At 42.5% G+C, this 21452-nt stretch overlaps 1 protein-coding gene across 1 annotated transcript in view; it reads left to right on the forward strand.

Annotated features, from left to right (window-relative positions):
* PARD3B (par-3 family cell polarity regulator beta) overlaps positions 1-21452 on the forward strand; it is a 608076-nt gene that overhangs the window by 17927 nt on the left and 568697 nt on the right. The window contains exon 2 of the mRNA XM_082225604.1: positions 20618-20719. Coding sequence (XP_082081730.1) covers positions 20618-20719 — 102 coding nt within the window. The remainder of the gene's footprint in view (positions 1-20617; positions 20720-21452) is intronic.

Consider the following 21452-nt stretch of genomic DNA (forward strand, 5'->3'; position numbering starts at 1 on the left):
CAGAGGGCCTTCTCGGCAGTGGCACCCGCCCTGTGGAACGCCCTCCCACCAGATGTCAAAGAGAACAACAACTACCAGACTTTTAGAAGACATCTGAAGGGAAGCTTTTAATGTTTGATGGATTACTGTATTTTAATATTTTGTTGGAAGCCACCCAAAGTGGCTGGGGAAGCCCAGCCAGATGGGTGGGGTATAAATAATAAATTATTATTATTATTATTTTGGAGTCCAGAGATGTGTTTTTGTGTAGGGAGAGGGTCAATCCTTTAAGTACCCCAAGCCCTAAGTGGTGCAGGACCTAATGTTGAAGCCATCGTTTTGCAGTGAACCTAGACATGGACCCAGCCAATGGAGGGAATAAAGCACTGGTGTAATGTGTTCAAGTAGAAATCTTGCTGCTGCATTCTTCACAAATTGTAGTTATGGATGGTCTTTCAAGGCATATTCAACACATTGCAGTCATGGGGGGGGGGCGTTTACCAGTGCATGGATTGCTGAGACAGTGATATCACTGTCAAGGAAAAGTCATAGTTGGCATATGAGTCAGAGCTGAGAAAAGTCTATAGAGACTATAGTCCCATAAATGAAAGACTTTGTCCCATAATATTGAATGAGAAAGACGTACGGCTATATTCCCCCCCCCCCAAAAAAAAAGAATTATACTACAAAATGATCTCATGGATTTCAAACCCAGAATTCTGCCTATGTTATTTGGTAAACTACAGTGATTTCCTTGTTACAGATAGGTAGCCGTGTTGGTCTGCCATAGTCAAAATAAAAAAATTCCTTCCAGTAGCACCTTAAAGACCAACTAAGTTAGTTCTTGGTATGAGCTTTCGTGTGCATGCACACTTCTTCAGATACACTGAAACAGAAGTTGCCAGATCCTTCTATATAGTGAGAAGGTGGGGAGGGGTATTACTCAGGAGGGTGGTGGGAATAGGAGATAGGCAGATAGCTGAGATGAGCCTGTTGACGACTCTTAACGACTGTAATAGGTCTTACAGGAAAAGGCAAGGGGTGAAAACTAAGCCATTTCTCACCTTTTCACCCCTTGCCTTTTCCTGTAAGACCTATTACAGTCGTTAAGAGTCGTCGTCAGGCTCATCTCAGCTATCTGCCTATCTCCTATTCCCACCACCCTTCTGAGTAATACCCCTCCCCACCTTCTCACTATATAGAAGGATCTGGCAACTTCTGTTTCAGTGTATCTGAAGAAGTGTGCATGCACACGAAAGCTCATACCAAGAACTAACTTAGTTGGTCTTTAAGGTGCTACTGGAAGGAATTTTTTTATAGTGATTTCCTTGGTTTACTTTGGTGGCATACACCCCCCATCTCCCCTCTTAATAACTACTTTGGTTTCCCCTAATTCTTGCTGACATGGATGTCAGTGTTTTGACTTCTGCTGAGATCCTTCGTTGCTCTGTTGTTGTTGTTTAGTCGTTTAGTCGTGTCCGACTCTTCGTGACCCCATGGACCACAGCACGCCAGGCACTTCTGTCCTCCACTGCCTCCCGCAGTTTGCTCTAGTCATCTAGTTGCTCTAGTCATCTGCAAAAGTGTTTTGTCCCTGGCAGAGCTATCCTGCTTATTTGCTTGAGAGTAAAAACTTACTCTCTCTTACTTGTTGAGAGAACCTTTTCCCCTTGTTTTTTCAGTGTAAAATTGGCCTAGGAGGCTTCTACACCTTGTAGATAGGACATCACTGGCATAGTAGATCCTATGCTGGTTGGCTGCAGTGCCCTGAATTGTGGCATTGCTAATGATGAGATCCATTATCCTGTGTGCTCTGCTGTGCTGGCCCAGTGGCTCATATGGTAAATGCGCTCTTCTCTGTGGGTTTAAACTCGGTCTTATTTCTTTCTGTACAAAGTGCATCAACCAGAAATCAGCTTTGATCTAAAGTTTCCCCAGGGATAGGAAGAGTGGCTAAGGAATATTCATGTTGAGTGACAACAATAATTACTGGAAGAACCATTTAAAAAATGCCAGGCATTGATTGCATTATTCCTGTGCGCCAGCGGGAATATGTTACAAAATAGCTGGCAGAATTACTATTATTACTCCCAGTTTTGTAAAATGCTAAAGCCATCTATGTGTGTGTGTGTGTGTGTGTGTGTGTGTGTGTGTGTGTGCGCGCGTGCGCGCGCGCGTGTGTGTAATATAAACATATAATATATGTATAATAAAAATGTGCCTGTATTTTAACTCCTGTGGCTTGCATTGGTAAATAAAGTGCTGGACCTTAATTTAGATGCATATTGTGTGTCTCTGTGTTAAAATTATACCTTATAATTTGGAGAAGGTAAGCCTGTTGATGAATTGTCTGCTTTATTATGATCCTGACAGATTTTTTTTTTAAAAATGGCTATGGGTTCAAAATTAGCATATTACTAAGTAGAGTATCAGTTCGAAAGCACCCCCGGGTGCAAGTAGATAAATAGGGACCGCTTACAAGCGGGAAGGTAAACGGCGTTTCCGTGTGCGGCTCTGGTTCGCCAGAGCAGCGTTGTCACGCTGGCCACGTGACCCGGAAGTGTCTCCGGACAGCGCTGGCCCCCGGCCTCTTGAGTGAGATGGGCGCACAACCCTAGAGTCTGGCAAGACTGGCCCGTACGGGCAGGGGTACCTTTACCTTTTTAAGCAGAGTATTAGCCCAACCTCTGACCTTTCATCTTTTAATGGTTTGAGTCGATAATGTGAAGAATGCTCTCATTTCTAGATGGCTGCATCCTTGATACTCCTTTTTATTTAGCCATTGTTCAAACGTGAACACTGCAGTGATTGTGTGTGTCCTCCCCCGTTCTTTTGTGAGCTGTGTAGAACCTTTTGTATGCTGGTTTTAGATTGACTGACTGCTTGATTCGTCAAATAAATCTGGAACAATGGGTGCCACCTTGATAGTGTCACGAAATACATTCTGCAAAGTTGTTAAGGTTCACGAACAAATTAAATCGGGGGTGGTTGGTTGTCTTTAATTCAGTAATGACAGCTTTGTATATCTTTTCCTGGAGCCTGGATTTCTTGTGTTTGACAACTGGCATCCTGAAAACATATTAATGGGCTCTGATGATTTCAAATACTGAGAAAGAACTAAGGTGGATTTATTGCTAAAAGCCATATACTTAATGATACCCCTTTAACAAAACAGCCTTGAGAAGTTTTAAGCAATGCTGATGATCTTATAATTTAGATTGCTAGCGGACTCAGTTTTTGCTTACCTCTAGCTCCATTTCATTAGGAGTTGTCCAGTGAAATAAGACAATTGTTGGATATATTTTTTACTATGTATGCAGTGATATCTGGGACGTGGGTGGTGCTGTGGGTTAAACCACAGAGCCTAGGACTTGCCGATCAGAAGGTCGGCGGTTCGAATCCCCACGACTGGGTGAGCTCCCGTTGCCCAGTCCCTGCTCCTGCCAACCTAGCAGTTTGAAAGCACATCAAAGTACAAGTAGATAAATAGGTACTGCTGCGGCGGGAAGGTAAACGGCGTTTCCGTGCGCTGCTCTGGTTCGCCAGAAGCGGCTTAGTCATGCTGGCCACATGACCTGGAAGCTGTACGCCAGCTCCCTCGGCCAATAAAGCGAGATGAGCGCCGCAACCCCAGAGTCGGCCACGACTGGACCTAATGGCCAGCAGTCCCTTTACCTTTACCCTATGCAGTGATATCAAACATGTAATGAAGTTTGAACAGTGCCGGATTTACGTATAAGCTAAACAAGTTATAGCTTGGGCCCCACTCTCTCGGTCCCCCTCCAAAAAAATAAATAAAGAAAATTAAGAAAAAAAACCTGGATGTACATTTTCAAACTATAAGATAAAAACAAATAAAATAAAACCTACATACAGCAACAGTGTTTTGTGTTCTTCTTAGTTGTATTTCAGTTCAACAATTGCTTTGAAAAAATACGTATTTTGTTATGTGCAAATGGCTTTAGATACCTATTAGGTCCATAAATTACCATATAGCATATATTCAACACAAAAAACAGTGACAATTTGTTGTTTACCAAGGACAGCTGGACATATAAAGGGCCCCATTACCTTCAGTAGCTGAGGGCCTCATCAGACCTAAATCTGGCACTGAGTTTGATCTAGTAGTGGCAATCACTCTTCCTTCTCTAAGGGTGAACACCTGTTTGGCTGAACCTCCCATGGGGATGGATGGAACTTGATGTGCTCCTGAAGGCTCTGGGAGATTATCCGGTGAAGAAAGCTATAGGGTTATGAAGCAAGGCAGAGGAAGAATAGAGGAGAAGCGGGGCAAGTCTTGCTCAGAAGTTGACCAAACAATGACATGGATTGCTGACTCGGTACTGGTATATAAAGTCCTTAGCAGTTTGAGAATACTTCACTTGCACTATTGGCTTGTCCCATATATGCCTGCTTGACTACAAAATGCTTGCTGTGCACTTGAAAGAAATTGATATTTTAGTGTGCCAGCCTCTATACTTCAGAACTTCCTGCCTGTTGTTCTCGTAATCTGGTGAACCGGGTTCGTTTCCCCACTCCTCCACATGCAGCTGCTGGGTGACCTTGGGCTAGTCACACTTCTCTGAAGTCTCTCAGCCCCACTCACCTCACAGAATGTTTGTTGTGGGGGAGGAAGGGAAAAGGAGATTGTTAGCCACTTTGAGACTCCTTAAGGGGAGTGAAAAGCAGGATATCAAGTCCAAACTCCTCCTCCTCCTTTATTGAACTAGTCCTGATGTACAGTTATTCCTTCTCTTCAAATACCAACAGCAAGTTTTGTCTCTTCTTCACTATACTCTCTTTGGTGCTTGCTTAATTTTTATATTTATTTTGTTCAAGCAGGTCTGTCCAGAAACATAGATGTTGTTGACATGTTTTAATCTCTTTGTTAGTGTTAGTTATCTTTTGCATGTTTTTAATCACTTGTTTATAAGTGTTCTTATTGATAATTTTAATTATTTATTGTAAACCGCCTAGAGATTTTTATTGGCTATCAAGCAGTATATAAACTTTTATGAATAATAAATTTTAAATAGGCAGGTGATGTTGGCTTCAGAAGCAGCTGTCATTCTTGAAAGTACCTGGGCCCATCTTCCTCTTCTTTGGTGATCACTTATAGCAGAGTAAGATTGTCTTCCATAAACACGTGGATCCACACATCCTTCCATAGTGAGGACACTGGTTTCCGGGCGGGAGTTGATCATGGTGAGGGTTTGCCAAGTGTGTCTTCCGTTTAGCACGTTTCTCGCTTTTGTCCTGTGTTCGAGTGTCTTCAAAGTCCATGGCACCTTTGGTAAAGGCTGTTCTCCAATTGGAGCGCTCACAGGCAAGTGTTTCACAATTGTTAGTGTTTATACTACATTTTTAAAAATTGGCCTTGGGACAGTCTTTAAACCTCTTTTGTTGACCACCAGCATTACGCTTTCCATTTTTAAGTTCAGAATAGAGTACCTGGGCACATAGAGCAGGGAAGTATGGACACATATTTAGCCATTGTGACATTTATTCACACTTTCAAAAAAATGGTATTTTCCCATTCCGCTGCAATTGGCTTCAACACTGCAATACATTCAAATGCATAATTGTACAACAGCAAAATCCCACCGACTTCAAGTTGGAACTTAGATGTCTTGAAGCCAACTGAGATCAAAGAGTCTTCAAAGGGGTCCATGAGCCATTTCAGGGAGGATAAGGCATCAATGGCTATTCAGGGTAATGAGACCACATCTCCCTTGATTGTAAAGGATTGTAAAGAGAGATGTTGCTGAAATAACCCAGTTTAGACAAGTGTTTGCAAACCATGAAATTAATGTATCCAAATATTGTAATCAGCTACATGTATCAGATCATGTTGTGTAAATACAGTGGTAGCTTGGTTCTCAAATGCCTTGGTACTCAAACAACTTGGAACCCTAACATTGCAAACCTGGAAGGAAGAGTTCCGGTTTGCAAACTTTTTTTGGAAGCCGAACATGCTCCGTTTTGAGTTTTACGCTTCCGATTTGAGTGCCACACTTCTGTTTTGAGTGTTACACTGATGATAGTCAGTCTGTTTTTGCTATTTATTTTGCATTTTTGTTTTTGTTGCTCTTTTTGTGTGTGAGACTGTGTGGGACTTAGTTCAGCTACTGATTGGTTGACTGACTGTGCAACTGCAGTACATTGTTTATGGCTTTCGTTTTATGGATCGATGTTCTTGTTAGATAGTAAAATTCATGTTAAATTGCTGTTTTAGAGGTTGTTTTTAAAAGTCTGGAATGGATTAATCCATTTGGCATTGCTTTCTATGGGGAAGCGCACCTTGGTTTTGGAACGCTTTGGTTTTGGAACGGACTTCCAGAACGGATAAAGTTTGAGAACCAAGGTACCACTGTATGAGCAACCACTGAGGCACAGCACTTCTTGTCTTTTATCCTGGAATCCCAAGAATAGCCCCATTAAATAAATTTTTAAAAACTTCGTAACACATAACTAGAGGCAAAAATCAGTCTATGTGCATGCAGAGGTGCACATTCTTTCTAAATGTGGCACCATGGCGATGCAACAAAAGATGGGACATCACATAAGATTCCAGATTCCATAAGTTCCATATTCCAGGAATATGACCAGTCATAAATGGTCAGCTGACGATTCCAACCCTGATAACTCTTCTCCCTCCTTATCATTCTGTGCAATGTAGCTGCTAAAGTCCTTATCAGTCACTGGAAATGCGTTTACTGATGTTGGAATAACTGCTGGTCCCTTCTCCTTTTCCAAACTCAGTTCAAAGTGCTGGTAAAGGTAACGGTAAAGGGGCCCCTGACCATTAGGTCCAGTCGTGGACGACTCTGGGGTTGCGGTGCTCATCTCGCTTTATTGGCTGAGGGAACCGGCATACAGCTTCCGGGTCATATGGCCAGTATGACTAAGCCGCTTCTGGCGAACCAGAGCAGCGCACGGAAACACTGTTTATCTTCCCACCGGATTGGTACCTATTTATCTACTTACACTTTGACGTGCTTTCGAACTGCTAGGTTGGCAGGAGCAGGGACCGAGCAACGGGAGCTCACCCCGTCGTGGGGATTCAGACCGCCAACCTTCTGATCGGCAAGTTCTAGGCTCTGTGGTTTAACCCACAGTGCCACCCACGTCCCTTCAAAGTGCTGGTACTCACCTATAAAGCTCCACATAACTTGGAAATCAGGTACTGTACTTAAAATACTGTTGGTTCCTGTGTACATTTTAGCCAATTTCTAGTGCGCTTTTGAGAATGTCCCCACCATCTGAGGTGACTGGGAGAGGACATGTTTTGCTGTGGTGCCTTGTCTGGTGACAGATTTGTATGGCGAAAAAATTCATGCTGTGCTGTAATTTCTGTCGTCTGAAACACACAAAAGAAACACAAGGTTTGGTTTTTCTGGACTGAACACAGTAAGACCACAACTCGCACACCTTTTAACTTGTGTGCATTCTACTTTACATGTGTGACCATCCCCCCGCCACCCCGGGTTGGAAGGGAGCAGGGTTCTAGGAAAAATTATTTTGGCAATCCCACACACCATTGAACCCAATGGGTTTCGACTGTGTATGCTTTTGGAACTTAAATTGAGGGCTTACTGTGTACATAATTGTGACAATGGTATTAGCCAGGGGTCAGCAAACGTTTTCAGCAGGGGGCCAGTCCACTGTCCCTCAGACCTTGTGGGGGGCCATGCTATATATTTTTTTTTTGGGGGGGGAGAACGAATTCCTGTGCCCCACAAGTAACCCAGAGATGCATTTTAAATAAAAGCACACATTCTACTCATGCAAAAACACCAGGCAGGCCCCACAAATAACCCAGAGATGCATTTTAAATAAAAGGACACATTCTGCTCTTGTAAAAACATGCTGATTCCCGGACCGTCCGAGGGCCGGATTGAGAAAGCGATTGGGCCGGGTCTGGCCCCCGGGCCTTAGTTTGCCTGCCCATGGTACAGTGGTACCTCGGGTTAAGTACTTAATTCGTTCCGGAGGTCCGAACTTAACCTGAAACTGATCTTAACCTGAAGCACCACTTTAGCTAATGGGGCCTCCTGCTGCCGCTGCACCGCCGGAGCCCGATTTCTGTTCTTATCCTGAAGCAAAGTTCTTAACCTGAAGCACTATTTCTGGCTTAACGGAGTGTGTAACCTGTAGCGTATGTAACCTGAAGCGTATGTAACCCGAGGTACCACTGTATTAGCTTTTGCAAAGGAACCAGTGAACTCAATATGTGGAGTAAGCAAAGACCACCACATGCCTTCCATTCTAGCACCTCCTAAGTTTCAGCTCCAGTAGTGATGTATGGAAGTGAGAGCTGGACCATAAAGAAGGCTGATTGCCGAAGAATTGATGCTTTTGAATTATGGTGCTGGAGGAGACTCTTGAGAGTACCATGGACTGCAAGAAGATCAAACCTCTCCATTCTGAAGGAAATCAGCCCTGAGTGCTCACTGGAAGGACAGATCCTGAAGCTGAGGCTCCAATACTTTGGCCACCTCATGAGAAGAGAAGACTCCCTGGAAAAGACCCTGATGTTGGGAAAGATGGAGGGCACAAGGAGAAGGGGACGACAGAGGACGAGATGGTTGGACAGTGTTCTTGAAGCTACCAGCATGAGTTTGACGAAACTGCGGGAGGCAGTGGAAGACAGAAGTGCCTGGCGTGCTCTGGTCCATGGGGTCACGAAGAGTCGGACACGACTAAACGACTAAACAACAACAACAAAGTTTCAGCTGGCTGTTGCGAAAACTAGCCATTTGTTGCCAATTCACTTGACGACACCTTTTGAAAGCCACCAGCAAGCCTCTCTTTGTTGTCTTCTTCCAACGTCAAAGCCTGTGACACTGGTGAGAGCTGAAATAAACCTTCCAATCATTAATGCAGGGTCACATAGCTGGATGTAACACCTGTGCTTAGAGAAACAGCTATACAGTAATTAAAAGCAGAACTGACGAAAGCTCGTTCATGAAGCAAAACATCTTCCTGTGAGTCTAGCAGTGTAATAAGCATTACTGAATGCAAGCACCCTGGGTAGTTATTGGGGGGAAACTGCAGAAATACTGAATTATACTGAATAATCATAATAATAATAATCCTGTTTCAAAGCATTTTAATTCTACACACCCTCTGGTTTGAAATTTTTTTCCCATAAAATGACCATCAAATCCTGGGATATTAAGAAGGAAGGGGTTGCTACTGGATCCATACAGACACCATAACTTAACTTCCCATGGACTTAACCCATGGAAGACAATTTTATGTAGACTTTTGTTTACTTATTTTTAAAAAGATTGCAAATGCCACACTTTTTAGAATTATTCTTTCCTGGAAGCAGCCACCCTGGCTCCCAGAATTCATTTAAAATCGCAACATGCAAACCCAACAGCTTACCTGGTTTGCATATTGAGGATTTTTGAAAACTTGCTGTAAAAGACATTAATTAATGTATCTACATTAATTACGTAGTGTAAAAGTGATTTCATGACATCTGTATCCAAACAGATGTTTGGCACAATCAAGTTGTTACTGGATACCTATTTAGAAATGCATTATTGCACTTCGGCTGAAAACAAGACTGGTTTCATATCATTTTACTTGGAGGCTGTGAGGAATTCCATTTGTTTTCTGATTATGTCATCCCCTTTGTAATAATGAAGCCATTTAATAATTTTGTGGGGAACTGAAGACTCTTTCTCTTGGCTGAAAACCAAGCAACACATGCACATTATCTAGAGTGAGTTTATTTTTCATGATTTTGGCATATTTCCTGGTTTTGGATTGAGGTTTTATTTATCTTTTAAAAGGGGTATGTAGATCATGTGTTGTAGTGATCCTAGCTATAAAAGTCTCTGTTATAAGTTGTAGTTTCTTTGGAACTTCTGAGCAGACTTGTGTGGGAGCAGACTATGCTCTGATCCAGCCATAAAAATGATATCTACTCTTATATATTGTTGGTAATTGTTTGATATGTATACATGTTCCCTTTTCTGAGCATTTGTTGAGCCAATAAAAGATACCAACTTGCCTGTTTTTGTTTCTGGCATTTTAGGGCCAGCACAGCAACAAATACACAATAGGTATTATTTTAATTTGCTCTATTCCATGAGCTAGGGGACGCGGGTGGTGCTGTGGGTTAAACCACAGAGCCTAGGACTTGCCGATCAGAAGGTCAGCAGTTCGAATCCCTGTGACGGGGTGAGCTCCCGTTGCTCGGTCCCTGCTGCTGCCAACCTAGCAGTTCGAAAGCACGTCCAGTGGGAAGGTAAACGACGTTTCCGTGCGCTAATCTGGTTTGCCAGAAGCGGCTTAGTCATGCTGGCCACATGACCTGAAGCTGTCTGTGGACAAATGCCGGCTCCCTCGGCCAATAAAGCGAGATGAGCGCCGCAACCCCAGAATCGGTCACGACTGGACCTAATGGTCAGGGGTCCCTTTACCTTTATTCCATGAGCTCAGGGATTGGTTATTATATTATGCACGGAAAAGGAAAATCCTCGTTTCTAAGGGATTACAACTTAGCTATCAAGGAAAAGTGAGGCCATGAATTAACTCATGTTTTTTGAGGAACGCGGGTGGCGCTGTGGTCTAAACCACAGAGCCTAGGGCTTGCTGATCAGAAGGTTGGCGGTTCGAATCCCTGCGACGGGGTGAGCTCCCATTGTTCAGTCCCAGCTCCTGCCCACCTAGCAGTTCGAAAGCACGTCAAAGTGCAAGTAGATAAATAGGTAGTGACGCCGCACATGTGCTGTACATAGCGGTTTGCTGCTGGCGCCAGTATCCTCTGCTCGTGGCTGCAGCCACAAACAGAGGATCCTCCAGGGCGCGATGGCTGCTCGTGCCGCCACGAGCCCCTGCAGGGTGCCTTCTTGTCACCCCCCCCAGACATGGCACCCGGGGCACACCACTCCCGCCCCCTGTTGCGACGCCACTGCATAAAGATAGAAAAAGTCCCCTATACAATATACAGTGGTACCTCAGGTTAAGTACTTAATTCATTCCGGAGGTCTGTTCTTAACCTGAAACTGTTCTTAACCTGAAGCAGCACTTTAGCTAATGGGGCCTGCTGCGCCGCCGGAGCATGATTTCTGTTCTCATCCTGAAGCAAAGTTCTTAACCCGAGGTACTATTTCTGGGTTAGCAGAGTCTGTAACCTGAAGCGTATGTAACCTGAAGCGTATGTAACCCAAGGTACCACTGTACAAGGTAACCCAAGGTACCACTGTACATCGAAACAACAGTCCCTGGTCACAGGTTTGCAATCTAAAACATGTGATGGAAAAGGGGCAGGATGAGAATGGAGGATGGAATGGAGCATTCTTAAAGTTGCACCCTAATTCTTATAATGACCAGTTGCGTGTCGAGGTCCCCAGGTCCACCCCAATAACTCACACATCACACAGAATTTTTTGCTTAAGGTTTTTGGCATAATTTTGGCCACAACTTTATTAAAATACAAATTTGTGAGTGGTTGCTTAGGCATTGGTTGCAACTATCTGCCCCCACCGTGGGGGACAGACTGACATTCCGCACAATGCGAAAGTCAGAATGGGGGAATACACTTGGGGGTTACGCGGAGCAGGGAATCTGCCCTCACCCCAAATGCAACCAGGAGCTCATTGCTATGGCCCGAGCCCCCTTGACAGAGTGGACAAGCAATAAAGGTAAAGGTAAAGGTACCCCTGCCTGAACGGGCCAGTCTTGACAGACTCTGGGGTTTGTGCGCCCATCTCACTCAAGAGGCCGGGGGCCAGCGCTGTCCGGAGACACTTCCGGGTCACGTGGCCAGCGTGACAAAGCTGCATCTGGCGAGCCAGCGCAGCACACGGAACGCCGTTTACCTTCCCGCTGGTAAGCGGTACCTATTTATCTACTTGCACCCGGGGGTGCTTTCGAACTGCTAGGTTGGCAGGCGCTGGGACCGAGCAGCGGGAGCGCACCCCGCCGCGGGGATTCGAACCGCCGACCTTTCGATCGGCAAGCCCTAGGCGCTGAGGCTTTTACCCACAGCGCCACCCGCGTCCCGCCCCGCGTCCCAAGTTGGTAACAAGCAATAGTTAGCCCCCAATTCCTTTAACGGAATCCCTTGCAGCAGCAGCATTAGAGGGGCAGGCACAGCCAATCCATGCCCCTCAACCAACCAAACCATAAACCAATGCCTAACCGCAACCTTACAAGTTGTGACGATTTGCTACGCAGTAGGCAAAAACCAAATGGCCCCAGCCAATCAGCCAGATGGACAAAATTCCTACCAGGCCCCCGCTCCAAAGCAGACGACCCCATGACAGGCATAGCAAGGTCAAAGCGAACAACCCTATTCTAGGGAGGGAGGGACGGGCAATCCGCTGCGTGGGCGAAAAGAGGAAGCCCTAGCCTCGTGCAAGGAGTTTTAGCATTTCTGGCTGTCAATCAATAAATGGCAACATTAATTTCTTCCCAACAACAAGGGAAGCCCCAATCGCATCAGTGGCCAACAATCAATTAGCCCGCCCCCCAACTTTGGAGTGTCCTGGCGGCCCCCACCGCAACACGTGCTCTCCATGAAGGAGAACACGCTTTGCAACGAAGGAAGTTCAGGGAGAGGAGAAGCCAAACGCAGCTGATCTAACCTGAGCGGTCATTGTGCGTCAACTACCCCTATCCATGCTTGTATTCATTCATTGCCCTGCTTCTTGCTTCATGTTACGTCTTCTGTCAAACATCATGACTTGTAATCAGCATGGGATGCTGTGTTAGTACAGTGGTACCTCAGGTTACATACACTTCAGGTTACAGACTCCGCTAACCCAGAAATAGTGCTTCAGGTTAAGAACTTTGCTTCAGGATGAGAACAGAAATCGTGCTCCAGTGACGCGGCAGCAGCGGGGGGCCCCATTAGCTAAAGTGGTGCTTCAGGTTAAGAACAGTTTCAGGTTAAGTACGGACCTTCGGAACGAATTAAGTACGTAACCAGAGGTACCACTGTATATAACCCCTTACCCTCCTATTCCTTTGCTGTGTTGTGAGTCTAGAAACGAGCTTTGCGTTGTTAATGCTTAGAGGTAAGGTAAAATTATTGGTGGTGATTTGATTTTCCTGAACAGCCTTCACTGCAAGAGGTGACTTAAATTTGTCTAAATAAGCTACTGTAATGCCTGCTTCATATATATATATATATTAATATTCAGGTGACTAGCTTTTAGAAATATATATGTGATGAGGAAAATATTTACATAATAATCCTGAAAGCATTGCTCTTTGCATTAAAAAAAAGTGATCATAAACAACCTTGGAATAGTTTGATTCTAACCATGGGTTTCAGCCTTTAGGCAAATAGCACATCCACATTAAATATTGCTGTTCAATATTCATTTGAAGTGCCAAGGTGAATTAAACTAAGTAGGTATTTTCAAATGTCTCCTCTTTTTAAAATGTAGTATGATGTCTTGATTGAAACTATAGATAGAACTGTAGCTTAGCACATATGCTAACGTATGTCATGCTGCAGGCGATAATTGCCATTCCCATAATTAGGAGTTTAGAAGTTATTCAAAAGAGTAGACCATAAAATGCTTTTACTAAATGACCCTATTAACTCTACGCTGCGGTGGTATCAAACGGTGCTTTTCAAGCAGTTGCACAAGAATTGTGTGGAACTATAGGAGTCTCCAGGGGACTACAGTGGTACCTTGGTTCACAAACTTAATCCATTCTGGAATTCCGTTCCAAAACCAAAGCGTTCCAAAACCAAGGCACACTTTCCCATAGAAAGTAATGCAGAACGGATTAATCTGTTCCAGACTTTTAAAAAGAACCCCTAAAACAATGATTTAACATGAATTTTACTTTCTAATGAGGCCATTGATCCATAAAATGAAAGCAATAATCAATGTTCTGTACTATCAAATAAATAAGACAGTGTTGTAAATGATCAAAATTAAAATTAAAAAAAATTCTTACCTGCACTGATGATAGTCATTGTTTGGATGGTGGGGGGCTTTTATCAATTTCCACAGTCACACAATCAATCAATCAATCAATCAATCAATCATAAAACAAAAAACAAGCCACTGTCACAAAAATGAAAAAAATGGAAGGAAGGAAGCCTTAATTACTTTTCAGGGGACTCAAATTAGCAGTGCAAGGGTAAAAACGAAAGCTCAGGAGCACATTTGACTTCCGAGGCAAAGTTCGAAAACCGAAACACCTACTTCCGGATTTGCAGCGTTCAAGTTCCGAGTTGTTCAGGAACTAAGCTGTTCAAAAACCGAGGTACCAGTGAAATGGGTTTCTCAGACCTGGTCCATGTGTCACGTTAAACCACGGTTTGAATGAAACTGAGATATATTGTGCGTGGTCAGCGTGCTGGCATGCGTTGCTCAAAAGTTCATGTGGCATGCCTCCCTTGCTCCTTCCTTCGTTATGTGTAGGGAGTAAACCTGCGGCTGCCTTCGCATTACGTGTGAACCGGTCCTTGTGATTTACCGTATTTTTCGCTCTATAAGACACACCAGACCAGAAGACTTTTTGGAGGAGGAAAACAAGAAAAAAAAAAATTCTGAATCTCAGAAGCCAGAACAGCAAGAGGGATCGCTGCGCAGTGAAAGCAGCAATCCCTCTTGCTGTCCTGGCTTCTGGGATAGCTGCACAGCCTGCATTCGCTCCATAAGACGCACACACATTTCCCCTTACTTTTTAGGAGGGAAAAAGTGAGTCTTATAGAGCAAAAAATACGGTATTTTTCTCTCAACAAACCACAGTGGTAAACCAAGAAAGCTACAACAGCGCATCGTTGTTGCTGCTTGGCTCACCACTTGGTGTGAATAGGAACAATAAAAATCAGGTTACAATTATGCCCAGCCCTGCAATATGATTAGTTTCTCTTCAAACAGTGTGAAGCCAATATTTGTTCTTGGCTTACCAATCACTGTTTGTTTCAGTGAAGCAATCTACAATCCCTGGTTAGGACACAGTGCAAAGTCATGGGTTGTGGTTTGTTGTTCCCATTCCCCTTAGTGTAGGAATGAAGTTGTAGTGATCTTGACATTCATGGTTAGCTGATAACTGTGGTTTACTATGACGTGTGAACTGGAACATTGTATGTGAAGTTCTGGCAACACTGGAGTCGCCAATGTTAGTGTCTGTAGTAGTTTTACTATTTCCACATGAAAAAAACACAAATCTCATTGCAACCACTTCCTCCAATCCATTTAGTGAGGTTCCGTACTGAATTTGGATTCCTGTCGATCTTACTTGCCTTAAGGCAGATGATCATAGTGTGCTTTTTTGAGTAAAGTTTTGCTGAGCTGTGCGTATCTGTGCAGATATTACACTTGCAAATTAATTCTTTTGTAGTTCTGAGTCCTTGAGTAAGGAATGTATGCGGGGTATGTGTTTGCAAGAAGGGTGGTCTTGTCTTCTGGCATCAAGCTGCATTCCTGAAGAGCACATAGTTTTTCTTCTAAGTCTTCATCACCAGCGATTTATTACATCCCATTAAAAAAAAATATTTATGCATGCTAATTTGGGTGAAAATGATTCCTCCAATCTAGTGTGTGCAAAGAAAAGCTCAAATGCTTAATCTTTTTTCTGGATCATGTGCATGATGCTACTTTTTTGGAATTGCATTAGTGATTTGGAAATATAGAAGACAGACACATGTCTTGCAGTTGTGTTGTGGGAACCATGATGCCAAAATTATAAAATTAACCAAACAAAAAACAAACCACCCTCTATGGCTCATTTTAAAAAAAATAATTAAAAATGGCATTTAAGCTTAAAAAAACCTGGTTAACTGAAATGTATGCTAAATAATGTGGAAGCTTAAGCGATGCAGTTTAGTTAATAACTCTTAACATTATCATATTAGCATTTACCTTTCTAATAAAAAACTTTTGATAGCAGCCTTCGCCCATTTGTCATCTTTTCATGGGCTGTTGGTATTGCAGCGATTCGGGCAATTCTTAGCTTTAAACTTTCACATGTCAGGCAACATTTAATTTAAAAGTGTTTAAAGTTAAATCACCTGTGTAATTCTTCTCAAGAGCTGGATCCTAAGGGCTGCAGCATGTCGGAATCTCAGTGCTAAAGAGGAGGTGAGTGAGACCATAAAAATCACAGGATAGAATTTAACTTTACACTATTACAAATGTTCTGTATGCGCAAAATTTACAGTTCATCGGATGGAACAGTTGTGCCTCCCCCCCTGCCCCAGCCTGCACACTATTCTGGAAGTTCTCCTGAAACTCCCTTAGCCATTTTTGGGGGAACGGACATTGGGTGAAGGAGAAGAGCGAAGCCCCCTTGGAGATCCTTGTGCAGGACATTCGCTGATGTGGCTGTTTAGGTCAGGCATAGGGCAAACTCTGGCCCTCCAGATGTTTGGGACTACAATTACCATCATCCCTAGCTAACAGGACCAATGGTCAGGGATGATGGGAATTGTAGTCCCAAACATCTGGAGGGCCGGAGTTTGCCTATTCCTGGTTTAAGGTGAATCCAGCCCGCAAGATTCTGCAAAGACTTTGGTCTGGAAAAGAAGGGCCTGTATTCTTGCCCTTTCTGGGTGTGATTCTGAAACACTGGGAGCTTTATTCATGACCTTATTGACTGCTAGCCAGGACTACACTCTTTGTCTTCAATTGCTCAAATTCCCATGAAATTGGCTTAAAGTCATGACTTAAAAGAAACAAGGCCTGTGTTGCTTTGATTTGTATTCTAGTTTGAAAACACATATTCAAGCTTTTCAGTTCCAAATTCTTTATATAAGAAAGGTTTGTTTATTATTTAAAGTATTTTTGCCCTGTTTTTCAGCTGCAGAAGGCTCATACACCCCAGTTCTATTGAATTTTTTCCAGTTCAGCTTTTAAGATACCATCAAACTTGCAAGATTCATGATTATAAGAGAATGGTCAATATTTACAGCACCTTATAATATTGAGACCCCCCCCCCGAAGGATCTATTCTTCAATTATTTCCCTTTAATTCATTGTATGAAGCAACTACCCAATTGGAAAATAAATTGAAAATGTTAATTTTTGTGCATTTAAATGGAATAATACAACTTCATCTTTTCATGGACTGTCTAAATAAACTATCATCCTAGGAAAAAGAGATGTCTGTATTCCATGCTAGCAGAACACAAGTTATGAATCTTGTCATGCCACCTCAATGCTTGTTTTTATATTGCATTTTGAATTACAGTAAGGTATTTTTCTCGCCTAATGACCTATGGAGGGGGGTAGAATCCAGACCCGATTTCCATTGGCTTATAAAGAGTGTTGATTGAATGAAGAAGAAGATTGATTTCTTTGGAATTAAAATATGTACACGTCAAGGGCTGTGTTCACAACCTTTGTCCGTTCAGTGGGTATCACTGAGAAGCTCACCTTGGCTGAAGCCAGTCACCTCTCCAAACTCTTTTTCAGTACTAAGGCTCAGTTATGTAAGGCATAACAGCTTTGGCAGAGATGCTGCGGTAAAAGTTACATATAGCTGTGTATGTCTGAGATCACTGAAGAAAGGGAGGAACAAGGGGAAACAATGATCAAATACAAGTCTAGTGACTTTATCATTGAGTTACTCTGTAGGAGGATTTGGGAGCAGGTTGAGGAAGAATTTGTACTTGGTGATCTTGGCATTATGTGATATATAAACCAGTACCGCTAATTAACAATTTATTCTGAAATAGCTTCTTCTAGGCGGGAAGTTCTGGTGTTTAGCAATTACCACACGAAGCTTCATTAAAACGTTGAAAAACTGGTATGCCAGTGATAGAACTGTAAAGAAACCAAACTACTACAGAAGTACCTCAGATTACATACGCTTCAGGTTACAGACTCTGCTAAGCCAGAAATATTACCTCGGGTTAAGAACTTTGCTTCAGGATGAGAACAGAAATCATGTTCCGGCGGCGCGACAGCAGCGGGAGGCCCCATTAGCTAAAGTGGTGCTTCAGGTTAAGAACAGACCTCCGGAACGAATTAAGTTCTTAACCCGAGGTACCACTGTACACAAATAAAAATGTATGTAGTGTGCAGCAAAAGGACATGATTTCTTCCATGTCTTTTGAATTGTACTGCCTGCATGCATGAGATCAGCAGTTCAGGTGCCGATCAACATGGGTTTTGACCTCATGTTGGGCAAAAATTTTAGACTTGATGAACCTTGGTGGTTCCTTGCAAGTCTGTGATGTTATGAAATGTGAGTAGAAATATGTGAGATGAGCCAGGTGTTTTTAAAAGCAGAAACAATTTGAGTTGGGGTATAGTAAATGTTGGAACTATTGCAGAAGAAAAGAATGCTTGGCTTGCTTTTTATTATTATTACAAAGTGCCGTCTTTTGTGTTCATGGCCGTTGTAAACTAGACTAATTTTTATCTAACAAGTTATGTAAAAAAGAGTGTGTAAATGGCTTCTTCAAACAGTGTGGAATAATTGCCTTGTTTATTAGCGAACGCTTGCATGTGTAAGTCTTATCAGATATGTGTGGCATCCAGTTATCAGAAGAAACTATGAAAAAGGAAGTAGTTGCCAGAAAGTACTGTAATGACCAAGAGGACTGGAATGCTGAACTATGAAAATATTGTTTATCATGCCAACACCTTTCAGTTTCCAAACTTGGACATTGCTTGATGCATGTTCTGGAATGCCTGGCACAAACTGAAGTATAGTTAACTTGTGCAATTAGTATACAGTGGTACCTCGGGTTACAGACGCTTCAGGTTACAGATCCCCTAACCCAGAAATAGTACCTCAGGTTAAGAACTTTGCTTCAGGATGAGAACAGAAATCGTGCTCCGGCGGCACGGCAGCAGCAGGAGGCCCCATTAGCTAAAGTGGTGCTTCAGGTTAAGAACAGTTTCAGGTTAAGAACGGACCTCCAGACGGCTGAAGGGACATTCTTTCACCTATGGTGGACGTGTCCTAAAGTGAAGGCCTTCTGGGAAATGATCTATAACGAATTAAAAAAGGTGTTTAAATACACCTTTCCCAAGAAACCAGAGGCCTTCCTTTTGGGCATAGTCGGCCAAAAGGTGTTAAAGAAGGATAGAACATTTTTTATGTATGCAACTACAGCAGCAAGAATCCTTATTGCAAAATATTGGAAGACTCAAGATTTGCCCACACTGGAAGAGTGGCAAACGCAGCTGATGGACTACATGGAATTGGCCGAGATGACTGCCAGGATCCGAGATTTGGGAGAAGAAGCCATGGAAGAGGATTGGAAAAAATTCAAGGATTATTTGCAAAAGTTTTATAAATTATATGAATTATAAGAACTCGCACGACTTGGAGAAATTAGCTCCAGCAATGAGAGTGAAGGACATTGAAATTAAACAATAAATTATGGAAAGGACCAATGTTTAAATGGTTAAAAAATGTTATTATATTGGCTTTTCAGAGTAAATTGATAATAAGAAATTTAAACTAAAAGGTAAAATTTAAAGTAAAAAAGAAACGCATGAAACAAGGATATAATTTGCTGATATTTTTATTGTAAAGAATGCATTGTGGGGAGATGTGGGGAAGTCCGATGATAGACTGAAATGAGTTTTGAAGTGGTCAATCTTTCTCTTTTCTTTCTTTTCTTCTTTTATAGCTGATGTTTCTTTTTTGTGTAAGTGACTGAATATTTCTATCTGTAAAAAATGCAATAAAAATAATTTTTTTAAAAAAAGAACGGACCTCCAGACGAATTAAGTTCTTAACCCGAGGTATCACTCAGTTGTAATATCACTTTAGTTGTGCCAGCTAGAGTGGTCAGTTTGGATGGAGGACCTGGAAACTTTTGTTGCTGCTATGGTTAGTTGGAAATACTTGGTGTTTTAACTATTTGTGAACGTTACTGTCTTTTGTCCATATTTAGCTAGTTAATGAATTTTGCTAACTGGACTAGCAGGGTTTTTGTAAGGTAACCTTCCGGGTAAAAATGCAACTTCTTGTGACACTGGTTTACAACCTAATATCCTGGTTTGGGATATTGGTTAATTTAGGTAATAGTTCATCATCCTTGGATAAAATAGCCAGTTATTTGGGGCATAACAGGAGTGGGAGATTCTGTTAACCTCCTTGCATGCATGGTGAGAGCGCATCATCCCAAAAGTCTGGTTTGCTGTTACCTCTGAAAACAGTCACTGTTTCATCATCAGAAACAATTTGATACAAATTGCAAAGCTTAAAGAGATAGATATTCTGACTTAATTTGTGATTGTTGCAGAAAGATCCATGTGCGAGAAAAGAGAGCTGAAATTCAGAGGTGTGCTTCTGCTTGGCAAGACATTGTGCAGTGAAAGTTTCATCTAATGTCTCAATCCCAAGGCGCACCACCCAGTATCCAGTATCTTGCAGTATCACACAAATGTCTTCCACTGGTTTTGTTCAGCATCTTAGCACAGTACTACTGCTGGTCGAATCTTTCTTGCTCATACCTCTCAGGATCCCAACCCAATGTGAATTTTAAAATGGTTGTTTTACATTTTAATCTACAGCTATTGATTATCATCTTTAAGAATAATCACAATATTCTGAAGAGAGATTATTTGAACACGTCCATATTTTAAGATTATGTATTTAACTAAATATTTTGATACTCTGTTGCTGACTGAAGCGTGCTAAAGTGGTAAATTAAGGAGAAAATACACTTATGTTTCATTTGCAGGATCCTTCGTATTGGGTGAATATTCACCATCTGGAATACACAGATGGAGGAATCCTGGACCCAGATGACATCCTGGCAGATGTTGTGGAAGACAAAGATAAGGTAGATGGAGAATAATGCTCTATTTTTAACTGGAAATTGTCAGATTGAATTAAGGCTCTACTTGACTGTGTTATAACCTCATATAGCTTAATATACTGAATAGCTATTTCATAGAGTGATATTAGGTTGAATAGCCCAAATAATTAAATGTTGGCAGGCTTTTGTTGAGGTACATTTCTGCTGCACAGAAGCAACCTGATGCATTGCTACTTTGCATTAGGACTTTGGTTAAAACTATCTTTCCTGCTCCTTTTACAATTCTGAAAAAAGTTGCTGCTGATAAAGTCAAGCACTGGTTTTAGATGTGTGTTGATTTGAAAAGCTAACGCTATTCTAGGCTGCATTTAAAGAAATGTAGTTTCCAGATCAAGGGAAATAATAGAACCACTCTATTCTGCCTTGGGACACGGGTGGCACTGTGGTCTAAACCACTGAGCCTAGGGCTTGCCGATCGGAAGGTCGGCGGTTTGAATCCCCATGACGTTGCTCGGTCCCAACTCCTGCCAACCTAGCAGTTCGAAAGCATGTCAAAGTGCAAGTAGATAAATAGGTACCACTCCGGCGGGAAGGTAAGTGGCATTTCCATGTGCTGCTCTGGTTCGCCAGAAGCGGCTTAGTCATGCTGGCCAAATGTCCTGGAAAAACTGTCTGCAGACAAACGTCGGCTCCCTCAGTCAGTAAAGCGAGATGAGCGCCACAACCGCAGAGTTGTTCGCGACTAGACTTAACTGTC

Source organism: Podarcis vaucheri (genome assembly GCF_965113315.1).
Source record: "Podarcis vaucheri genome assembly, chromosome: 1".
NCBI classification, from domain to species: domain Eukaryota; kingdom Metazoa; phylum Chordata; class Lepidosauria; order Squamata; family Lacertidae; genus Podarcis; species Podarcis vaucheri.